Source organism: Pleurodeles waltl, chromosome 4_2, assembly GCF_031143425.1.
Source record: "Pleurodeles waltl isolate 20211129_DDA chromosome 4_2, aPleWal1.hap1.20221129, whole genome shotgun sequence".
NCBI lineage: Eukaryota > Metazoa > Chordata > Amphibia > Caudata > Salamandridae > Pleurodeles > Pleurodeles waltl.
In genome coordinates this window covers 267,837,622-267,862,489 of record NC_090443.1, presented here as the reverse complement: position 1 = coordinate 267,862,489, position 24,868 = coordinate 267,837,622, and the positions used below count along the sequence as shown (strand labels likewise).

Here is a 24,868-nt window from a genome sequence, read left to right as displayed (position 1 = left end):
ACCACTAAGCACTCCATTCCTGTTGCTCCCGAGTTAATAGAGCAGCCAAATACATATAGATATCTTGGTGTCCAGGTATACAATACCGAAACTGATCTTTTTGATGGGAACTTGACATGTGCACACAGTAGCTCTGCGAAGCCAGGTGGCATTCTGGAAGACCCTTCCGATATCGGTGATGGGCAGAGTGGCCCTCATTAAAATTATAATTTTGCCTCATCTTTTATATTAGTTTGTGAATCTCCCATTGTCTACCACAGCCTCCTTTTTTCGATCCCTAGAGTGTGACATACCCAGCTTTATCAGGAACACCTCCCGCTGCAGAGTAGCCCTTACTAAGCTCTATCGTCCAATGAATCAGGATTGGTTATCTCTGCCAAACCTAGAACACTACTACTTAGCTGTGCAGCTACAATGGGTGGCCCGCTGGTTCTCCTCCAGATATCTCTTGTATACCGCTACTAATTTAAATGTATGGTCACATCACAAACTGTTACACCTATTTCATCCTTGTGCCAAATCCCCTACCCCAGAACCCCTATTACTGAACGTAGTGTACCACTGTTACCGTAGGTGTTGTTACCTTACCAGAGATCTGGTCTCCTATGCACCAGCTGCAGGAAAATGGCCCTTGTTGCAGTTACCCTCCAACACTTTCTGCCTGATATTGATGCTGACTTGAGTGGTGTGTGCTTGGACCCTGCTAACCAGGCCCCATCCCCAGTGTTCTTTCACTAAAAATGTACCATTGTTTCCACAATTGGCACACCCCGGAACACAGATAAGTCCCTTGTAAAAGGTACCAGTAGTACCAAGGGCACTGTGACTAGGGAAGGTCCCTAAGGGCTGCAGCATGTGTTGTGCCACCCTAAAGGACTCCTTACCCAACACATGCACACTGCCATTGCAGATTGTGTGTGTTGGTGGGGAGAAAAAAGGCAAAGTCGGCATGGCACCCCCCCCCCCTCAGGGTGCCATGCACACAAAACACTGTTTGTAGCATAGGTAAGTCACCCCTCTAGCAGGCATTAAAGCCCTAAGGCAGGGTGCACTATACCACAGGTGAGGGCATAGCTGCATGAGCAATACGCTCCTACAGTGACCGAGTCAATTCTTAGACATTGTAAGTACAGTGTGGCCATATTAAGTATATGGTCTGGGAGTTTGTCAAAACGAACTCCACAGTTCCATAATGGCTACACTGAATACTGGAAAGTTTGATATCAAACTTCTCAGCACAATAAATCTGATGCCAGTGTTGACAAATGCACACAGAGGGCATCTTAGAGATGCCCCCTGTATTTCACCCAATCCTTCAGTGCAGGACTAACTTGTCTGTGCCAGCCTGCCACTGAGAGACGAGTTTCTGACCCCATGGGGTGAGAGCCTTTGTGCTCTCTGGGGCCAGAAACAAAGCCTGCACTGCGTGGTGGTCCTTCACACCTCCCCCCCTGCAGGAACTTTAACACCTAGCGGTGAGCCTCAAAGGCTCAGGCTTCGTGTTACAATGCCCCACGGCACTCCAGCTAGTGGAGATGCCCAGCCCCCAGACAAAGCCCCACTTTTGGCAGCAAGTCCAAAGGGATAATTAGGAAAAACAAGGAGGAGTCACCACCTGAGCCAGGATCACCCCCAAGGTGTCCAGAACTGAAGTGATCCCCCTCCTTGCAGAATCCTCCATTGTGATTTGGAGGGCAGGGACCAATAGGGTTAGGAATGTGCCCCCTCCCCAAAGGGAGTGGGCACAGGAAGGGTGTAGCCCCCAAAACACCCCTAAATCTCTGAACCAAGCTAGTCAGATTTCTGACAGCCTCAAGAAAGGAGGACTGCTGAGCTGAAAACCCCGCAGAGAAGAGAGGCAGACAACTGACTCTGCCCCAACCCTACCGACCCGTCTCCTGCTTAAAAAAGCTGCAAAAGATGAAGCAACACATTCTGCAGGACCAGTGACCCCTGAAAAGCCTCCAGGGGACTGCCTGACTCACCGAGGACCAAGAAACTCCTGTGGACAGCGGACCTGTCCAACAAGAAGACAAAGAAACCATCTTTAAAGGGACTCCCACCGCGCTCCAGAAGCTTGAGTCCCAACTACTCTGCAACCGACACCCCTGGCCCGTGTCCAGAGGAACCAACCAGCCAGAGAGAACTCCAGGCGATTCTAAGTATTACTATGCAAAGTACCTTTCATTTAATGTACTTACCTGCTAAATTAATCTTGTGGTTCTAGAAATAAATTAAGAAAGAATATTGTTCTATATAAAAAAAAAGATTGGTCTGGAGTTAAGTCATCGTGTGTGTGTTTTCACTTATTGCTTGTTTGTGTTCAACAAATGCTTAACACAACCCTCTGATAAGCCTAACTGCTCGACCACACTACCACAAATAGAGCATTAGTATATCTATTATTGCCTCTGTCAAGCCTCCTGGGGAACCCCTGGACTCTGTGCAAACTATCTCATTTTGATATAGAAGATACAGAGCCAGCTTCCTACACCAGCCATCCCATTGCTGGGGGACACCATGTGGTACGTACAGCACATCCACCACTATATTGTCTCCCTGGCATGCAACGGGGATTCATACACTGGGGAATCTTTACCCTGATGCTATGCTCTACATTCAGCGCCTTGGTGGAAGACATGGGCCTGTCGATGGGAACCTTTTTATTATATAGCTCCATTAGGGGGCACTGCAGCAAGCCTGGGGTGGCTTGACAAGGGAGCCCCAAATACATCTCACAATACAATATTTACATGTGTTTGGTGAGGAGAGACACCTGGTGCACTGGATAGCGGACTCGCTACAGCTCTCCACCGCCGGTCTGCTTATAGCTTTACGTGGGAAATGGGAGTTGGATAAAGGGGGAATACTAGAAAATCCACACAATGAGATTTCACCTAATTCAACATTATACCACAAAGAGGTCCTATCTTACCCCCTGATAAGATTAACAGATATTATAGCCGTACTGATGCTGCATACCCGCATTGTCAGAGGGTGGGAGCTGATCTGTTACACATGTTGTGGTCACGTCCGAATCTACAACACTGTTGAACAGCAATCCTGAACCGCCTGACTTTCTGTGTGGGCTAATCAGTGCCACGGACATGGGAGGTCTGTATCTCGGGGTTATTTCCAAGGAGCAAAAAACTAAGAGCTACGTCTCATTTCCTCAACTTGAGCTGGTTGTTGGCTAAATGCCCTAGAACTCGCACATGGCGCTCCCGATCCACCAACTTATGAGGCCTGGCCGCAATCGCTAAATGTCTGGGCAAGAGCGGAGGAAACAGCCCTTTGTCGTGAAGACATACATGTCTACACAAATACACGCTTGCATCTCAATGGAAGTAAATCCTAGCAGATCTCTATACACCCTTTACCGCCACACCGCATAGTCAAGAGACTCCGCTGCAAGGGGAGGATGATTGTGATGTATCAGCCTCTCTGGTCGCAAATCTGAGCAGGCAGTGAAACTCTGCAGGCAGTATTTACACCGGAATAATATGTTAGTTGCAATTACTGCTGAAATTGTGCATTGGAGGTGATTGCCGCAAGGACATAGTACTGCTCGATGTAATACAAAATGTCATTGATCTGATTGCCTATGCCATCCCCCTTCCTGAATGTAAGTTAATGCTTATCGCATATATGTATTGTGTACTTTATTTTTGCTATGTTGCATGATAATTGTATGCGTTTCAATATAGTAATAATAAAAATAAAAAAAAATTTAAAAAAATGGAGATGCTTCAGATTCATGGATTATTGCTTGGTGTGCCAGGAGGCACAATATATTTTCAAGTATGATTCTAGTCTCCTCTGTACCGTGTAAATCAATAAGATTTGGTTTTTGGTGACAGTGGTTTTTTATATTAATATGGGACCTATATTTATAATTTTTTTGATTTTTAGCAAGCTAATTTTACTCTGAAAACAAACTGGTTAGGCTCTTACCTTGCCTGTGCTTTGTAAAACTGTAGTTCTCGTTCGACACACACGCTCCCTGCTGACAATGTCCCTGGTAACATCCACTTCTGCATCAACAAAACTTCTTTGTTTTAAGGCAGTGATGTCATCATCCAAATCAGTCTTGATGGTAGACCTTTTCTTGGCAATGATTTTAGCTTTGATTGATGCAATCTTTTCAACAGACATAGCTTCAGAAAGGGACCTAACAGTAAACAAAAAAAAAAAAAAGTTACTTTCAAATTTATTGCTCCAATTTTGAAGGGACTGTAAGACAAAAGCTACCTTCATCACCTTTGCAAGTGCATCATTTGACAAACATCAGTGTTAAACATGCAATCTAATTTGAATACTAGTACATAAAATGTATCATTATACGTATCGGAAATACTACACCAAACGGTCGAAACACGTAACCACTTGAGTTTATTTTTTACAATCTTACATCATTTCCATCACCTTTTACTCTACTTTTGGATAACTGACTACTTGGCGGTGCTAGCTGGTACTGATTTTGAGGTCTGAGAAAGGGAGCTGTTGAACGTTGCGGAATGTGTACCGTTGGAATTAGATTCAGTCCTTCCAACAGTGCACACAGGACTTCTAATTAAAAAAGAGTGCATGCACTACTTTCATCTTAGACAGTAGGCCCTGCCTCTCAATGAAGCAATGGGAATTAAGCAGCGACCTCCTAAGAAATGTTTTTTCCATCATATTCCTCCCCCAAAAGTTTAATCTCCAATATATATGCTGTAATAAACCGTGTTCTTTCACCCCTAATGAAAAAGTTACTTATCTGCAGTAACTATCTTTCTGCAGGATACTTCATCTACCGTCAGATTGCTCACCTGCTAAACAAATCCCAGGTGTCAGACTGGATCTGGAAAATGGAACAAGGTCGCTAGTAGAGGGCAATGAACTCATTCAGCACCGGAAGTAAGGACAGGTGACTCGACTCCACCAAGGCCATAAAGCACCTGCTCATCTATATCAGTTTTCCTCTTTTTTCCAAGCCTTCGAGGTGAGAGGGCAGGTCGACTTCGATTAAGGAGTGCACTACTAAAATATTGTAACAAGATTGCTAGCAGCAGAGTGATAATGGCGGGCCACAAGCCAACTGACCACTGAAGCAGATGAAAGCTTCTCCCATGCCACCATGATGTGTTCCAGGGCTTCCGGGGTCGTTGACGAGTGCAGGAGAACCTCATTGAGGATCTTTCATTTGTTGGCCGCTTTAAGTCTAAAACCTCTGCAGCCTTTAATATGATCTTGTTCAACTAAACAACTTCCGGCAGCGGTGATGGTGGTCCAGTGGGGAAGTCCATAGCCAGCGCAGGTGAAGTATTAAAGCCACTGGCTGAAGAAAGGCCCAGGAATTCACGGGGTCCCGATTCGGGTCCCCAGTAGGGAAGTACTCCACAGTGTCAGAATCCATCCCAAATATTTAATAGATGTGTGTTCTATAAGCCTCCTCTTACTGAATCTCTAGGCCTCCCTTTTAGAATGGATCTGAGCCTTGGCACCATATTTGGAGCCGGAGCAGCCAGCGACTTACGAACTGGACCTGCCGCCGGGAAAGGATGCTTATCAGAGTAGTGGAGAGTCAGATCAAAACAATGTGGTGATCAGGGAGGCAGGAACTAGGAAAAGCCCGGGGCCGAAATCAGAGATTCAAAAGATGGTAGTGATGGTGCCAAAGGCTGAGGGAATGGAGGTCCATAGCAGAAGCAGGGCTGAGCAGAATCAGGTTGACAAGCTCAAGTTCCAAGGAGGAAGGTTTTATGGGTGACAGAGTGACAAGGAAACTTACCCCCTGGAACGCTGCTTCTTCCTCCTCTTATGTTTTCTCTTCTTCCTGGTACATTCGGCTACCGGTGTTCGTCCTTCACCCTGGCTATAACCAGTTTGGCCTCCCGCTTCTTGATGGCCGTGGGATGCATGCGGAGGCAAGAGGAGCAGATCTTCAATTCACGGTCGGAACCCTCAACACATCAGGCATACAGGCATGGGGGTCGGTAATGGCCATCTGAACTCCAAAGTCCCTACAGGGTTTAAACCTTGACTTCTTGGAAGAAGACATTTATACTAATTTTATTCAAAAATTTGGCGATGAAATTCCTCAGAGTGAAGCTCAGGGTCTGTGTTGAAGGTGTCAAAAAAAAAAAAAAAGAGAACTGACGTTGATGCCTTTATGGCCTCGACGATGTTGCCTAACATTTCCAACGCTGGCTGAATCCATCGTCCTCTTCTGGCGAACTTCTTGCTTTGAGGTTTTCCAGATGCAGTCTGAAACCTGAAGGTTGTTCTACAAGTGAGGAATCAGCAGGAATAGGTATCCATCAAAATGTCCTTTTATGAATTGCAAATACTATAAGCATACCCATAACATCTGCACTACGGCAGAAACTTTGGTCAGATACACCCCGGTTGTGTAAAAGTGTTCAGAATTGACACCCCCTATATAAACATGTGACAAGTTATCTCACACCACAAAAGCTAAAACAAATGTATAAAAACATTGATGGTTTGTGCTGGACAGGTAGTGAGCAAGAAGAAGATAATTTGCACATATGGTTGTCAAGCCCTAAATTACAGATCTACTGTAAGAAAATAGTTGGCCATATACGGGGAGTGTTTGGCTACCCATTGAAATCTACCTCAGTAACTATCTTACTGAGCCTTTGTCCAACTGATGTACTAAATTCGCCTTTGCCCGATTGGAGGGTGATTCTAAATATGCTTTTATTAGTCAAACAATTGATTGCTCTTAGATGGAGGTCAGCAGTAATACAAACTATACAGGAATAAGCTGAAAAATGACGGACTTTGCTAGCCATGGGGAAACAGCCTTGGAATCTAAATGAAAGAGAAAAGTTCGAAAAGTTGCAACCACTGGTAGATTATTTGTTGCACAAGGGAATGCTACTGGCATGCCCAAAGTTGCTAAGGTCCTTACGATTAACGACACCATACTGTATTTGACTAGACTTCTGTTACATGATGGTTAATATGTGTTTGAATATTTCAGGGAAACTTTCACTGTTGAACGATAACTCTTAATGTTGAATAGGCTATATTGTATGTCAAAGAGGTGGTCCTGAGATCCACTCTGAGGGTGGGAGTAAGGAAGGGTAGCAGGTTTGGGGTTTAATTAAAATTGGAACTAGATCTGCTATTTTGACACTGTACACTTGCTATTAGTGTGTATAAAGTTTTTTCTAACTAAGCTCAATTAAGTCTCTCAGAACAAAAGCTACAATTGTGACAAAAATCTAATCGCTAAACAAAAATCTGTCAACATAGATTTTGTACTCAACAAAATGGTGCTCCATCAGGCACTTTTTCAAAGCAATGTAACAATGCCACACACAACCACTGCTCACATCTTCGTTCTTGGCTCACCAAGATTTCGAACCTAGAGCACTTATTTCTTCTACCAAACCTTAGCAAAGGTCACTATCTCATTACTCAGAGCTCAATAAAAGACGATTCAGAAAATTTTAAGTGCCACACGAACATTTATTTACCAGCCCATGGGTCATGTTTGTATTCATTTGTAGTTTTTGGTTACAGCTGATGTAACCTTTGCACCATTTCAGAAGAACAGCAAATTGCAAGGATTATCAGTAATTGTAATGCAAATTAGAGCAAACAAGATGATGTAAAAGGTTAGGTAAATGCTGAGCAATACATGCTCGAACCCAGAAAGTACTTACTACAAATAACTGCCTTTCAGAAGAGTAAGCAACTTTACTACAGATACCTCATCTTAGAAAAATCTGTGTGATTTTGGGGGTGGGGGAAATCAGGCCAGATCTGAAGGTTTCACTAGTATCTTTTACATAATCAGTTGATTTGAGTGGATTTGTGCTTAGAGTCCGCTATGTCATCAGTTGAAGTGACAGACTTGATGAAAGCCTGAATAACACCTGACACTGCTGCTTCAACGAAGAACTGTTACAGAAGATTGGGAAAAAAGGACAATGAAGGATCTGTAGATCAAGAATTTATTGGAAAGAACATTAAACCAATTAAAATGCTGTTTCAATGCTCTCTCTCACCTCAGACGCCTCATCTTAAAAAAGTGTTTCAAAGCCATGCATGTCCAGGTGTTGGGTCTGAAGGTCATGTCTAGGCTTCAAACCAACTGTGGAGGTAGGCTCTTCAAACAGAGCCTACAAAGTTATACCCATTCTGAGACAGACATGCTTAGGATATTTATGCACCAAAACCCAACTTGCACTCAAGATGTGCATAAGTGGATAAGCTGCCAAACACCAACTGAGCCTTGATACTTTGAGGTGGCTTAGTCTTAGCGTAATTCACATTACAGCCCATCTGGAAATGGTTTGCTTGTGAACTGTCTTCAGCTGCTCATCGGTTATCTACTCACTGGATCCATTCACATATGTATCGCGCAAGCAAGAAACTGGAATATTATTAGGGTGGGTGGGCAAGTGCCCAACTCAAGTAATAACAATTCTTTCAGGGTGAACCCTTGAAGTCACTAAATGGTCCTGAGGTCAATCCCTTGGTAGCTGCAGCCTAGGGCAGACAGGCTGTACTAAGGACAATATACAAAGCATTTTTAAAACAGTAATAAAGTTTTTTTTAAAACTTTTTTAATCCATAACTAAATTAGAAAAACAGAGTGAAGTGATATATATTTTTTTCTTTTTTTTCACTTAAAGAAAAAAGAAAAAAAAAAAAATGTACAGGGACGTTATAGTTTGGCTCATACTGCAAATGTGCAAAACCATAGAAATTCAGCTGTTAGAGTAATCTCAAGTAAATATATCTTGCCATAGGTTAACTATACCTCGCGCCCTCGCCGTGCAGTTTTCTCCTCAATAGTTTTACTGCAAATATTACATTAATATTACCAATGATGTTATCAAAGATCAAGAGAGTTGCAATATGTGGGGTAAATAACAGTGAATGGCGAGGGCGCAAGTTATAGTTACCTTAGGGCACAAGTTAGTTACTTGAAAAAACTCTGTCACAGATGAATCTTTATGGTTGTGTACATTAAAAATGTTGGCGTAACAATAACATCCCTGTAACCTTTGGCTTTTTAAGTGAATTTCTATGTTTCTTTTAAATTCTCTTTCCTAACTATAAAGCCCCTTTAACGTTTGTTTCTTTCCACCGCGCACGCCGCCCTTCACCAGCCAGGCTACCTTGAATCCAGTGGCACAGCGAGTAAGGGAAACACGTCTGGGCACTCCACTGTGCCAATGGATTCAAGCTAGCCTGGCTGATGAATGGTGATACCCTGAAACCGGTCCCATGATGCTTTGTTCCGGACCAGGGAGGACCTGGACTGTTCCCATTTGCATTTGGCTGGGTCCAAACTGGGGTGGCATGGTAAGCAAAAAAACGATGTATTAAAGCCAGATCTGTGACTGGGGATGAGGGTTTGAAAAGTTTCAGCACTCCGTCCATCGCCCTTTTGTGTGACAAAAATTGCCCTTAGTGGGAAGGGTATGCCCAGACGTGGGTCCCATATTCACTGCCATTGGATTCAAGTTAGCCTGGCTGATGAAGGGTGATACCTTGAAACCGGTCACCAGGATGCTTGTTTCCAGTCCAGGGAGGACCTGGCCTGGCAGTTTGGGCTGGACTGTTCCCATGGGGGAACAGTCTCACCACTGATTTGCATTTGGCTAGGTCCAAACCAGGGTGTCATGGTGAGCGAAAGTACAACAGATTAAACCCAGATCTGCAACTGTGGGGTGAGTGTTTGAAAAGTTTCAGCACTCCGTCCATCATTCTTTTGTGTTGCTACATTTACCCTTTCCTAGCCATCAGGGACATAAGTCTACAGCAGGTTACTTTCTTGTAAAGCACATCAAAATTCAAAAAACCATCAACTTTTTGAATCTATTTCATAGCTAGTGACCTAACTGCAAGACCAACATTAAATGCCTCCTCCAGCAGTGCACTTGTATGCAAGAGCTTCACTTCAGCAAAGAAAGTTCAGGTGTAGAACCTGCTGCACCTTCTGGGTCCACAGATCTGAACAGCTTACTTCTTAGAATGACAAACACTCTGGTTAAGGAGATTAATATAGCGCAGAGATGTGGCCCGAGCACGATTGCACCCTGAGCCGACTGCTCGAATATGGGGGCCCGGCTCGTACCGTGTCTGTGCTGCAAACACCCACAGCACAAGTAACAGCACACAGGTGGCAAATATGTGCTCATAACTGAAGATTTCCTCGAGGATTCAGAGGATTCTGACTCTACGACTGTGGGTGCGCTCGCCTAATGAGATCTTCAACTTACATGCAAAGGAAATAAGGGGGCCTACACACTGCACCGCTTCCACTGCAAGAGGGGAGAAGAGAGGGGCCTCTGTTGCCAACCACACTATAGCAGAAGGGCTCATCTGCTCCATTTGAGGCCAACAATTGCTGTATGCCTACCATTAGGTCTGCTACATGCCACAACCACAGTAAACCACTTGGAATATATATCAGGAGGCACCGATAACAGCCTACCCCACCACAAATCCAGACTAACTGCAGAGCGACTAACCTTGTAGAGACCCTGCTATCTCCTCCCTAGAAGCTGAATAGCGTTGCCCTGGGCCTTTCCAAGCATGCCTTCACTCTCTTGAACTGCACATTGCAAGTGAAACCCATATACCATCACAAAAAATCCACAATAATAAGAGCACCATAATAAGGCCCATCAGCCAGTTTACCAGGACTACCATTTGTGGCATACTGCCACAACAGTGGCTCATGGCAGAGTGGCGAGGAACCGCATACACCATCAGTTGTAACGACTAGCTCCTGCACCCAAAGGTGCCTTGAGGGACAACAGGGCTCTGATCTAGGATGGAAAACGCTGGGCAATCATCACTCCCATCACTGTGACTTGTGCCAGCATATCAGCAATACCTGCGACTTCTCAGTATTAACTTGTGCTCCTTAGTAATCTGCAACAATTGTAGGGTGTATTTTTCTATACTTTGCCTACGTGCTAGCATCTATTTCACTGGTGGGACTAAGGATTGTTCCACCATACAAAAATCCAAACCCAAAGCAGTTATTTTTTCCCCCAAAGTCTGGCCCACTGTACCCAACCCTCACAGGCCCCTATAGTGGCAGACCACAGGGGCAAACACGCTAAAGACCTGCAGAGGCACCAAAGATAATAAAACAACACTAAAAAGGGCCAGACCTAAACCACCCTTACCGGAGACACCTGTTAAACCAAAAACAGACTTGGGTGCAAGTTTGGCTATTATCCTGCAAAGACTTGAGACCATGCATGATCTTGGTCAAGACACCAAAGCAAACACTGATGCAATGCACCAAGACACATCCACCGCTACGCAGCGACTTCAAGAGCCTAGCAGGCAGAATAAGTGAAGTGGAATCCTGGACTGGCACGTTGGAGGACTTTTTTTGCCTCAAAGAAAAAAAACGAGCTGAGGCGACTGCCAACAAAGTCAAAATGCTTGCTAAGGAGATGTCACATCTCCGAGACTGTAACCGTAGAGGCAAACTACGGATAATTGGCCTTCCTGAGAATGTGGAAGGAGGTGCAAACTCTTGTGTTGAATTTCTTTAAGCCTGAATACACCATACTCTTGGGCTTTCCTTCAATAAGGACTTCGAAATAGAAAGAGCTCACACAGTCCCAAAGGGCAAACCGCAGTCCAATACTGCAAACCCAGCTTCTAACCACAGAACAATGATATTCAGACCTCTCAGTTACTGCCACACTGAAGCAATCCTCACTCACATGAGAAAGGTCCAACATATACAATGGAATGGCTCCAGAATAAACACTGCTCAAGATTACTCCAAGTAAATGGTATCCATCATGGAAAGGCTTCCTTAGCACTTCGTCAAACACTGAAACACCATGCTATCCCTTTTGGGTTTGTAGGCTCAGCTAAATTTCACATTCTCTTCAAGGGGAAAACAATGATCTTTACAAACCCTACTGACCTTCATGCATTTCTGGACTCTTCAGTCTCTTGGGATATGGTAATATGATGCGACACTGAAACCACTTGCACTGGTGGGTGCTGATGCTCCTATTTCAACTTTTAATTGTTCAATGCCACTATGATATCAGATTTTTGTTAACCTCTTGATCACCACCCAGACTGACGGTGCTGGGATGGCTCAGAGAAAGGTCTATATCCTGACTGGATGTTTATCATAGCCACACGCTAACTGGATTGCTACAAAAGACAGACTATTTTATGTCCATTATTGTGCTCGCTAAGGTCAAACACGGTTTCAAGTCTACTACTGCATGTTACATTTTCTATAAGACACTGTTTTTCCCATATGACTAATTAGTACTGAATCCCTGTTCCTGGTTGCAGATATGGTCTCAAGAGTGCTGTTAGGATGTGAGCTCTCCTGAGCTGGGTATACTGTTCAATATTTGAGGAGACTTTATACAATTTTACCATAAAGAAGTCCTATACATCTCGCATTCAACCTCACTCCTGGCACAAAAGGGTTAGGTTTAGGCTACAGGGCTACCAGCTTGCGTATACTGTTACTGCTGCCACAATTAATTTGTGTGTTCGAGTCTTGCATACCGAAACACTTTGCTGTAACTGTCCGATTTCAACTGTGTTCTTTTCCTCAGAGGATCGGGAGGAGCCTTAGTTGGCTTGAGACTGGCCTGTTTGTGGCCCTTAGCATCCCAATTAGATGAGGGGTGGGAAAATACGTACTACTTGCAATTAAGGAGAAGAGTGGACAGTAGATATGGCTTTGTTTTTTTTTTTGTTTTTTTTATTGACTTGGGTCCCTAGCTCTAACTCTCTTCTATCACTATTCTTCTCCTTTGCTCCTACTCTTTTCAGGCTACTTGACAGGCCCACAGCAACACACCTACCCGTCTCTCAGTAGAGAATGTGGCACAACATGGGATATAGGCCCTTGTATACCTATCTCAATATGCCTAATCGCACACACAAGCGTATTCATCCTGGATGTCGTCTTATCCCAACATGGCAATAAACTGCAACTGTGCATGATCTCTTACAAATGGTGTGGACCTTCATGGGGAGGTCGCACCTCGTCCCTTGGCTAAATTGGATGATAATGACGGCCAGGGCACTGGATGGATTCCCAGGCACAATGGCCCAATGGGAGACCATAGTAGGAAGACAACTTGGGAACAGAGAATGAGAGCGGACTTTTGTAGGAAGTTGGCTCTGTATGTGCTATTTCAAAGTAAGGAATAGCATGCACAGAGTCCAAGGGTTCCCCTTAGAGGTAAGATAGTGGCAAAAAGAGATAATACTAATGCTCTATTTTGTGGTAGTGTTTTCGAGCAGTAGGCTTATCAAAGGGGTAGTGTTAAGCATTTGTTGTTCATACACACAGGCAATAAATGAGGAACGCACACTCAGAGACAAATCCAGCCAATAGGTTTTGTTATAGAAAAATATATCTTTTCTTAGTTTATTTTAAGAACCACAGGTTCAAATTCTACATGTAATATCTCATTTGAAAGGTATTGCAGGTAAGTACTTTAGGAACTTTGAATAATTACAGTAGCATATATACTTTTCACATAAAACACAAATAGCTGTTTTAAAAGTGGACACAGTGCAATTTTCACAGTTCCTGGGGGAGGTAAAGTATTGTTATTTTTAGCAGGTAAGTAAATCACTTACAGGTCTTAGTTTTGGGTCCAAGGTAGCCCACCGTTGGGGGTTCAGAGCAACCCCAAAGTTACCACACCAGCAGCTCAGGGCCGGTCAGGTGCAGAGGTCAAAGAGGTGCCCAAAACACATTGGCTTCAATGGAGAGAAGGGGGTGCCCCGGTTCCAGTCTGCCAGCAGGTAAGTACCCGCGTCTTCGGAGGGCACACCAGGGGGGTTTTGTAGGGCACCGGGGGGGACACCAGTCCACACAGAAAGTACACCCTCAGCAGCGCGGGGCGGCCGGGTGCAGTGTGCAAACAAGCGTCTGGTTCTCTGTAGATTTCAATGGGAGACCAAGGGGTCTCTTCAGTGGTGCAGGCATGCAAGGGGGGGCTCCTCGGGGTAGCCACCACCTAGGCAAGGGAGAGGGCCTCCTGGGGGTCACTCCTGCACAGAAGTTCCGTTCCTTCAGGTGCTGGGGGCTGCGGGTGCAGGGTCTTTTCCAGCCGTCGGGACTTTAGGATCAGGCAGTCGCGGTCAGGGGGAGCCTCGGGATTCCCTCTGCAGGCGTCGCTGTGGGGGCTCAGAGGGGGACAAGTTTGGTTACTCCCGGTCTCCGAGTCGCCAGAGGGTCCTCCCTGAGGTGTTGGTTCTCCACCAGTCGAGTCGGGGTCGCCGGGTGCAGTGTTGCAAGTCTCACGCTTCTTGCGGGGATTTGCAGGGGTCTTTAAATCTGCTCCTCTGTAACAAAGTTCCAGTCTTTTTGGAGCAGTGCCGCTGTCCTCTGGAGTTTCTTGTCTTTCTTGAAGCAGGGCAGTCCTCTGAGGAGTCAGGGGTCGCTGGTCCTTGGGAAAGCGTCGCTGGAGCAGGTTTCTTTAGAAGGCAGGAGACAGGCCGGTAGGTCTGGGGCCAAAGCAGTTGGTGTCTTCTTTTCTTATTCTGCAGGGGTCTTTCAGCTCAGCAGTCCTCTTCTTCTTGTAAGTTGCAGGAATCTAAATTCTTAGGTTCAGGGAAGCCCTTAAATACTAAATTTAAGGGCGTGTTTAGGTCTGGGGGGTTAGTAGGCAATGGCTACTAGCCCTGAGGGTGGGTACACCCTCTTTGTGCCTCCTCCCAAGGGGAGGGGGTCACATCCCTAATCCTATTGGGGGAATCCTCCATCTGCAAGATGGAGGATTTCTAAAAGTTAGAGTCACTTCAGCTCAGGACACCTTAGGGGCTGTCCTGACTGGCCAGTGACTCCTCCTTGTTATTCTCATTATTTCCCCCGGCCTTGCAGCCGTGGCCGGAGGGGGCGGGCAACTCCACTAACTGGAGTGCCCTGTGGTGCTGGAACAAAGGGGGTGAGCCTTTGAGGCTCACCGCCAGGTGTTACAGCTCCTGCCTGGGGGAGGTGTTAGCATCTCCACCCAGTGCAGGCTTTGTTACTGGCCTCAGAGTGACAAAGGCACTCTCCCCATGGGGCCAGCAAAAAGTCTCGGTTGTGGCAGGCTGCTGGAACCATTCAGCCTACACAGATAGTCGGTTAAGGTTTCAGGGGGCACCTCTAAGGTGCCCTCTGGGGTGTATTTTACAATAAAATGTACACTGGCATCAGTGTGCATTTATTGTGTTGAGAAGTTTGATACCAAACTTCCCAGTTTTCAGTGTAGCCATTACGGTGCTGTGGAGTTCGTGTTTGACAGACTCCCAGACCATATACTCTTATGGCTACCCTGCACTTACAATGTCTAAGGTTTTGCTTAGACACTGTAGGGGCACAGTGCTCATGCACTGGTGCCCTCACCTATGGTATAGTGCACCCTGCCTTAGGGCTGTAAGTCCTGCTAGAGGGGTGACTTATCTATACTGCATAGGCAGTGTGAGGTTGGCATGGCACCCTGAGGGGAGTGCCATGTCGACTTACTCGTTTTGTCCTCACCAGCACACACAAGCTGGCAAGCAGTGTGTCTGTGCTGAGTGAGGGGTCCCCAGGGTGGCATAAGATATGCTGCAGCCCTTAGAGACCTTCCCTGGCATCAGGGCCCTTGGTACCAGAGGTACCAGTTACAAGGGACTTACCTGGATGCCAGGGTGTGCCAATTGTGAAACAAAAGTACAGGTTAGGGAAAGAGCACTGGTGCTGGGGCCTGGTTAGCAGGCCTCAGCACACTTTCAAATCAAAAACATAGCATCAGCAAAGGCAAAAAGTCAGGGGGTAACCATGCCAAGGAGGCATTTCCTTACACCAGGGGAGCTACCATAGCTGGTAAAACTCCGAGCCAGAAGTCCTCTACCTTTGTGCATACAGGTACGCTACACACATCTCGAAACTCACTAAAGACAGGCTAATCTGATTGGGTGCTCTACAATTCAGACACCCTTGGTAAATTTGTCAGTTTAAATCGCTCACAATGTGGTGTATGTGGTGGATCAACATTGCCATTGCTAACAGATGTTCTGAATGACTGACACACATATCACGGTGAAATACTAAATATATGTATGTTTTCCTAACCCCTTTACAAACCTGATTAAATCAAACAACTTCACCAGTTACAACTATGCAGATGACACCGACATCGTTTTAAATATGGATAAACACAAAAAACATCTACAATGCAAAACTCTTTAACTGCCTTTGTGCCATAAGCACATGGATGGTAAATAACCATCCAAAGGTCAATACCACAAAGACAGAATTTTGTGGACAATAGCAAAACTACCAGCATACTGCCATGTGGCCTAAGGAACTTGATGCCATTCCAACTACATCAAGAGAAGTTAGAAACCTAGGAGTAAACAGATTCAGACCTATCCTTGATACTGTAAGCTAACAAGGTCACAACAATCACCTCTACACAATAAAAACACTATGATGCACCTTCCCATACCTTCCACACCAATTTACTGCAAGCCATCCTCATATTCATTATCTCCAAAATACAACTCATCCAGAATGCTACTGCAAGGATATTTCTCCACCTTCACCCAGTGGAATGCATGACTTTACCAATCACTCCACTAGCTAGAAGGGCAATATTTCCATATTTTCCAGTGTAAGTTATTCTAGATAGTACATGCTATTTAGAAATCCAAGTCTATCAGCACGCAACACGTGTTTCGCCCTCTATGTGGCGCGACAGCCTGGGTCTTTCTCAAGGCTGCAAGGAAACAAGTGTAATGGGTTACAGTGAGTAATTGATGTTTAACAATAAGCAGGTGTGTCCATTACCATGCATGAAGTGAAAAAATGAAGAGACACCGTGACTTGATAAAGTAGGACATTGCCACTGGTCACAAAAGGCTGTATGCACGTGTCCAAGTTTTTTAATTCTCCATTCGTGAGAGTAAGGTGTTTTTCTCAGATCAAGCAAAGTCAGAATATGTGATTAGGTTATTGTAAGTGATCGGTGGTACTGACATGCAACTATTTGCTTAAGTTTGTGATCCAAGCAAAAGATTTTACTACCTACAGACTAGATGCCGAAGATACGTAACAAAGGGAAAGTTTATAAGAAAAAGGAAAAAAAACAAAACTTCCACCAATTGTCGCATCAGTATCATGCAGATAGAAGGAAGAAATTAGAGTAGTAGTAAGTTATGATTTTTTTTTTCTCATAAATTACAGCAATTGTTTTTCCATAGATCATGTAGCTCCTTTTTTTTCCCCAGTATTGGCCAATGTAATTGCACCAATTAAGTCCATAATCATATAATTTCCTTGTCAAAGTCATCTAGATAAAGGTAAATAGATGTGAGAGTTCATATAATACATGTAGTTGAGGAGACACTGGTACAGATTTGGATCTACATATTGTTAGAGTAATTCACATCAGCACGTTTTATTCTCCCAATGTATGCCAACATCTAACCAACACTTAACAAGTAGAGTATTGTACTAGAACATTGTGATTGTGTTTTTCTATCCCAAGACACAGAAAGATTATTTGAACGTGACTGTAAAAGTGCATCTAATGCAAACCACATAGATGAAGAGGTAAAGCACTCCATCAAAGGCATTAGCTTAAGTTTTATGAGTTCACTAATCTCCCAGTGGTGACAAGACGACAATGTTGAAAAACATCCATCTGCATAATAATACAGCTGGCCAAACGAGGCCGAATACTTGGCAGGGGCCTGTCTGACCATTCACCCTTAATGGTCAAATTAGGCTTAAGCTGTGCGATTCAAGGTGGCAACTGGAGGCTACCCGCTTGCGAACTGCAACAAAGATATTGTAAAGGGTCTCAGAGGTGACATACAGCTCTACAGCCAAGAAAAACAAAGGGACCCTGGACTCCAGGGTAGTCCTATGGGAAGCCTTCAAAACGGTATTCCGAGATAAAGAGCAGAATAGGATAGCCCATAGGAAGAAGGCAGAAATAAAAAAAATTGGAAACTACAATCCTTCAACTAGAAGGCTCTCCTGGTATGGAACGAGATCTGCTGACACTTCGTCGAATCGTGCCACCTCAGACAGATTATAGGGACCTAGCACAAGAGAGGCAAAAAAAAAAAAAAAAAAAAAAAAAAAAAAAAAACACTGCCAACCCTACATCGACTATTCAACGCCGGGGACAAGGCTGGAAAGTTCCTAGCATGGTTAAATAAGAGGGAACGAGGCACGGTGGATGAGGGCTTTCACAGGACCCGACGAGGACAATAAGGAAAGGAACACCCTCATTGGAGGTGAATTTGTCCGGTACTTCGAAGAAACCTACAGGGCCCGGCCACTTCACAATGCTACTGATACTGCACGTTATACAGATGCATTCCCCCCACCAGTCCTGGACGAGATGGACAGTGAATCTTTAGAGGAGAAACTGACCTGAGTGAAATACTAGTAGCAATGCCCAAACTACACCCAGAGAAATCCCAAGGGCCTAACGGGCTGCCAGATGAACTTTTCAAGCGGTACCCCAACCTACTGGGACAACACCTTCTTGGCCTCTATAACCAAGCCCTGGCCAAGGGGGAACTCCCCCGATCTCCAAAAAGCAACAATAGTAGTTATCCCCAAAGAGAGGAAGCCTAAAGACCAATGTAGCTCATACTGCCCAATTTCGCCACTTAACATAGAGACCAAGATATTAGCATCAGTATTGGCCACAAGACTGACAGAGGTAATTTCCCCTTTCATACAGCAGGAGCAGACTGGCTTCATGCCTTGTAGGTCAATGCGCCTTAACCTCAGAAGAGCTCATAATTGGGTCTATGACACCATGCAACAGTGCGCCTCTTACTACTTCCTCTCTAAGACACTGAAAAGGCGTTTGACACGGTGCACTTGTGTAGGAAAGTGCCCTCTTTCTTGGCATGGTTACCCCAATTTTCAGCCTCTTGTCAGCATGTCTGAATGTGCCCGAGTTCCTGCTAACCAGGACCCCAATAGTTATGCTCTCTCGTCTAAATTGTGCCTTTTTCTTCCCACAATTGGCATACTGGTCACCCCAATTAAGTACCTAGTATATGGTACCTAGGTACCCAGGGCATTGGGATTCCAGGGGATCCCTACGGGCTGCAGCAGTTATTCTACCACCCATAGGGAGCCCATGTAAAGAGTTCTGCAAGCCTTCCAATGCAGCCTGCGTGAAACGGGTGCATTTACCAGTTTTTCACTACACGTCACTACACCAGGTCACCCTTATGGTAGGTCCTCTCAGCCCAGAGGGCAGAGAGCAGGTACCCGTGTTTGAGGGCACCCCTGTACTAGCACAGGTGCCCCCACAAACTCAAGATTCATTTTCCTAGAATTTGTGAGTATAGGGATGCCATTTTACACGTGTACTGGACATAGGTCACTAGCTATGTTCAGCTACATAATGGTAACTCTAAACCTGGGCATGTTTGGTATCAAACATGTCAGAATCATACCCAAATACTGTTGCAAGTATTGGAAGCACAATTCCATGCACTCTGGGGGCTCCTTAGAGGACCCCCAGCATTGCTACCACTAGTCTTACAGGGTTTTCCGGGTAGCCCAGCTGCTGCCACCCTCAGACAGGTTTCTGCCCTCCTGCTGCTTGATCTGATCAAGCCCAGTAGGGCAGAACAAATTAATTCCTTTGGGAGAGGAAGCTAACACCCTCTCCCTGTGGAAATAGGTGTGACTAGCTTGGGAGGGGTAGCCTCCCCAAGCCACTGGTTTGCTTTAAAGGGCACATTTGGTGCCCTCCATACATAATCAAGTCTACGCCAGTTCAGGGACCACCAGTCCCTGCTCTGGCCCGAAACTGGGCAATGGAAAGGGGAGTGACCATTCCCCTGTCCATAACCACCCCCAGGGGTGGTGCCCAGAGCTCCTCTGGAGGGTCCCTGGGGTCAGCTATATTGTTTCCAAGGTTGGCAGGGACCTCTGGGAGCATCTGAATGGCCAGGCCAGGCAGGTGATGTCAGAGCCCCCTCCTGATAGGTGCTTACCTGGTTAGGTGACTAATCCCCCTTTCAGGGATATTTGGGATCTCTGTCTTGGGTTTGTTTGACGATTTGGCTAGCAAGACTCCAGCAGGATGCCTCTACAACCTCTGCTTAGACTTAAGGCCTCTGTAACTGCGACTTGAATATCCAGGACCCGACAAGCTGCTTTCTAGAAGGAAGGACTCTTCAGCAACATTGTTTGCAGGGCTCCTGCCAGCTTTGCAACATTTCCCTCGCAGTGTATCCTCGGAAGACGAAACACTTCAGCCTGCACAAGAAGAAGAAGGAATCTCCCTTGGAGTGAAGGAGTCACTTCCCTGCAACCTCAGGCACCAACAACAAGTGGAGACCGGCTGCATGGATCCCCTCTCCTGCTGAGCACGTGGTACTGCATCACGGGTGGTGGTCCGGAGTAGTCCTCTTGGTCCTCTATGTCAGCTGTCCACCTTTAGTAGAGGTAAGCTCTTGCCTTCACATGCAGGACAGTACACCTGTGCACGTCTCTTGCAGCTGCCAAGGCTTGTTTGCATCTCCTCCAAGGGATCTTCAGGCGACGTGTAGCTCAAGCCCCAGCACTCCATCCTGCAAAGCACAGCCTCCTTCGTGGTTCTCCTGCGGCGTGGGATCCTCTTTTGTAGTGCTGCGTGGGCTTCTTCTGCGACTCCTGTGTCCTCGTCCTGTAGGACTCCTGTGGGTGCTGCCTCTGCTCCTGTGAATTCTATGCAACGCTAGGGGTCACCTGTGACTCCACCTCCTGGGCCTTGCTGGTCCCTGGCAGCACCTTTTTTCCACTAACTGCAAGTTTCCCTCTGCCAAGGCTTGTTGGTGGAATTTCTGCACCGACACCCGTCTGCAATCGTCATTCCAACGTGGTGCTTCATCTGCATCCATCAGGAACTCTTCTCCAGCTCCAGGGCTACAGTGCTGACCTGTTCTTCATCACCGTCTACCAACTCCTGCAACTACAGCTGGGTGGGTAGTAGCTCCTACTCCTCCTGGACTTCACTATGACTCGGTCCCCTCTCTCCACAGGTATGCTTTCTTCAGGAATCCACTGCTAGTTTTCTTGCAGACTTGTCTGGGTGTGTTGTTTTTCTTCTTTTCCTCCTTTTGGGTTTGGGAAAAATCCAGTGTTTTACTCCTGCATTCCTGGTGCCTGGGGGATACTGCGTTACTTATGTTTGTGGTTTTCTGATACCCCCAGTTCCCCTCTGCATATTTTACTTACCTACGTGGGGGTACCTTGTTCGATTTCCATTTTTTAGTATATGGTTTGTGCTCCCCCTAGGGTCACGATTGGTTATTATTACTATTTGCACGGCTTTCTAACCTTTTCTATGCATATTTCTGATTGGTAGTGTATATATTTAGTGTATTACTTACCTCCTAAGGGTGACTTACCCGTCTAGTATCTTGTGGGGATTTGTTCCAAAAATAAAGTTCCTTTATTTTTGTACAACTGTAAGCGGATGATGACTTACTGTTCATCACTAACCCAAAACACTTTTTCAGACCCTGGGAGAATACAAGGCCCACTCCGGATAGAAATGTAATTGGGATAAGTCACTGATATGTGTCATATATGTCCCCCTCTCCCCCCAGGCATGACTAACCCACTTACCCTCCGATCAGGACTGAAAGTGGTGGAAGACAGTCTCAAACATCTGGGCTTATTTCTCACTGCAACTCCCGGAGGCATGTATGCACCATAACGCTGGGAAGGTCCTCAGGGATTTTAAGGACGATGTGGCCAGATGGAGAACCTTACCCCTCATCTTAATAGGACGAGCAATCATGTTTAAGATGACTGCACGCCCCAAATTCTTGTACGCACTCCAAACTACGTACTGTCCCCCCTCCCTTAGGACACTTCAAAGCAACCAACATAATGGTGGTCTGGCACTCCCAGACATAGAAGGGTATTACTGGGCCTCAAGCCTAATTGTTATTAACAAATGGATTCACACCTTTCATGACCACTCCATGTACCATTTGGAAAGGGCCCTGCTGGCGCCCAAGACCCACTTATGCTACCTATATAGAGGAGGGGGACCGGGATCCTTCTACCAGCTACCAGGGTGGCCCTAGAGCCTTGGCATAAAGCCACAGCCATGATGGGATGGGGCTGCAAGATCACCAGAGAAATGCCCCTTTGGGAGAACAACTGGCGATGACAGATCACAAAATTAACGGGTTTTGAGAGATGGGATGCCATCGGCATCTCCAAAATAGTGGACATCTTGAAACAGGAAGATCTAATGTCGTTTACATCCATGCAAACAGAATACCACCTCCACCACAGAGTTCCTCCAAAATGCCTGTCTGAACCATAATTGCCATGCGGAAAGATTATAGGGAGACATACCAGAATATGCCCCACTTTAAGGCCGTATCCTTAAGAAGGAATTGGGGAGGGGAGCAGTGTCCGCCACGTATAAGACCATTAACAACAACATGCCAGGTACTCTGGGCCCACTAAGGGAGAGATAGCACAGGGACAAGGGAGACCCGAAAAACGTAGACTGGGAGGCGCACTGATGCACCCCCGCAAAGTGGCCATAAAGCCCAGACTACGATTGATACAATCCAAAATCCACCACAGGGTATACTACGACCATCACAGACTACACAAAATGGGACGTACACAAACACCGCATTGCATGTGTTGTGACACGAACCGTGGGACCTTCATTCATACAATTCGGGAATGTACGCACAAGACGATACTGGACTAAAATTGTTGAGAAACTCTCGACCATAGTGAGGGTAACACTCTTCACTGTCCCGAAGTTCATTTTATGAGAGTTCCCGTGCAATATAGACGTGCCACATCAAAAACTTGTATTCTGCTCCTTTGCCGTAGTAGTGGCCAAGAGGGATGCAGCCAGGCATTGGGGAGCCAAGGAAGTACCCTCAAAACACGAATGGCAACAGGGGATGGCAGCTGAAAAGGTGACATACTGAAGCAGGGGATGCCCCCAAAAGTTCCAAAAGGGGGTGGGGATGGTGGCGAGCACACTGTAGACTAGAATTGATGGAGGATGCTGACAGAGCTCCCCCAGCCAGCACCTGGGGAGATGTATGAATGACATACCAGCTACACTGGATGGGGACCCACACATTTTGGGAAACTAGAAATACTGTGATGTTTTTGATTGCCTCCAAATGTAATGGGAAGATGTGCATACTGATGATCGTGCTCTATGACCATGTTGTACTGATAATGGTTTATAGGTTTTTCTTCATAACAAAAATATTAAAAACATTTATTTAAAAAAAAAGAAAAAAAAGATAGTTACACGGGTTAAATCAAAGAGCATTTGGTATGCCAGATTGGCTTAATGGGCCATCCCATGGAAAGTAGCTCAAGTGCATATTTATAATGACTAGGATAATTGGCAGGTAAGTTTAATTAAGGCAGAGCGGACCAGGTGACAGTGTCTGGTCCCTTGAGTCAGTAAACAAGTTAAATCGGAGAACGTTTAAAGCGCCAGACACGCTATAAAGGGTTATCCCATGCAAAGTAGCTCAAGTACATGCCTATAATGGACTAAGGTAGGTTTAATTAAGGTGGAGCGGACTGGGTGACCGTGTCTGCTCCCTTGAGTTTGTAAGCAGGTCCACAAGCGCTCCATGAGTTAAGTCTGCACAGTTTTCACAAAAAAAGTCATTTTCCTACATCAAGTATCTTCATGGAAATGGTCTACATTAGTAAATGGAGGAAGGCAGGGCTTATCTTTAAACATTATGAATAACAACTGTTTTTTTTTTTTTTTTTTTACCACAATCTCAGGTATATTTATTAAGAGCTCCCAGGGCTTAGAGGTCTGCTTGCCCAATTCCGGAGTAAATCCCACAGAGCAAATCCACTGGCGTGGTACTTTAGCACCAAATTTCAAAAGATAAGCCATCTAGGTCCATTCTCTGTTCTACTACTAAGGTAAGAACAGTATTATAGGGGCGATGGGTAGCCGTCATCTTGGAATGTACTGAGAGTATTACGATTACAGAGCAAAAAGGTTCTATATTAAAATAGAAATATACACATCATTTGAATAAAGATATCTCAAGTTGTAATTCTTTCACAAACTTGTGTGACCTGAACTCCCTATGAGAGACCTCGAAATGTGGATGTGAATCTGAATCTAATAGCTAATTAAAGGATCAGGCATAATAAATACTTCTGAAAGGACTAAGAGGTACTAAGTGCAAACTGGTCATAGCTAGTGTAAAGGGGCTACTCGGATACTCATTAAGTAACTCTAAGCAGAGGCCTTTTTACATCTATGTGGGAAGCAGGTATGTTTTTTGCATAGCTTAATATGTACGTAAGCCAGTGGGCTCAATATTGGTTAATTTTCTTAAGAATCTGTAAAAGATAGCGACCTAAAGACAACACCTATTCCTGTATTGATTCATTACAGGAAGCAGTTGGCTAGATAGATGGACTAGTACTTTACTTGTACAGACAATTCCTAGTGCCCAAATTAAATAGACCATAGATTTTTAAGTGATTGTTAAGATAAATTACACACAACAATAGTTCATGGTAATGGTAAGTCAGGTTTCAACTGTACTCGTAATGCACTGAATGGAAAGGTCCATTGGTTATCATTATACAACATATCAGGTTATAAATCAAAAACTTTTCCTAGCGGTTAGAATAATCAACTAGGCAAGCCTTGTTCTACTCTACTCTATGGAGTCTCTATGGTATCTCTGTACGGCATAAGTACAAGTCAGTTTACATATTAATAGTACATGAAGGCCATCTTTACATCACATATATGACAGGCCATCTTTGCATCACATAAATGACAGGCTAACATACCCAGTAGTGCTATTCAGCGACTATTCGGTCCTCTATGTT

The 24,868-nt window shown here is 45.2% G+C and overlaps 1 protein-coding gene across 1 annotated transcript in view; it reads right to left on the bottom strand.

Annotated features, from left to right (window-relative positions):
- Positions 1-24,868, bottom strand: part of CDC73 (cell division cycle 73) — a 515,645-nt gene that overhangs the window by 423,136 nt on the left and 67,641 nt on the right. The window contains exon 7 of the mRNA XM_069231104.1: positions 3,955-4,171. Coding sequence (XP_069087205.1) covers positions 3,955-4,171 — 217 coding nt within the window. The remainder of the gene's footprint in view (positions 1-3,954; positions 4,172-24,868) is intronic.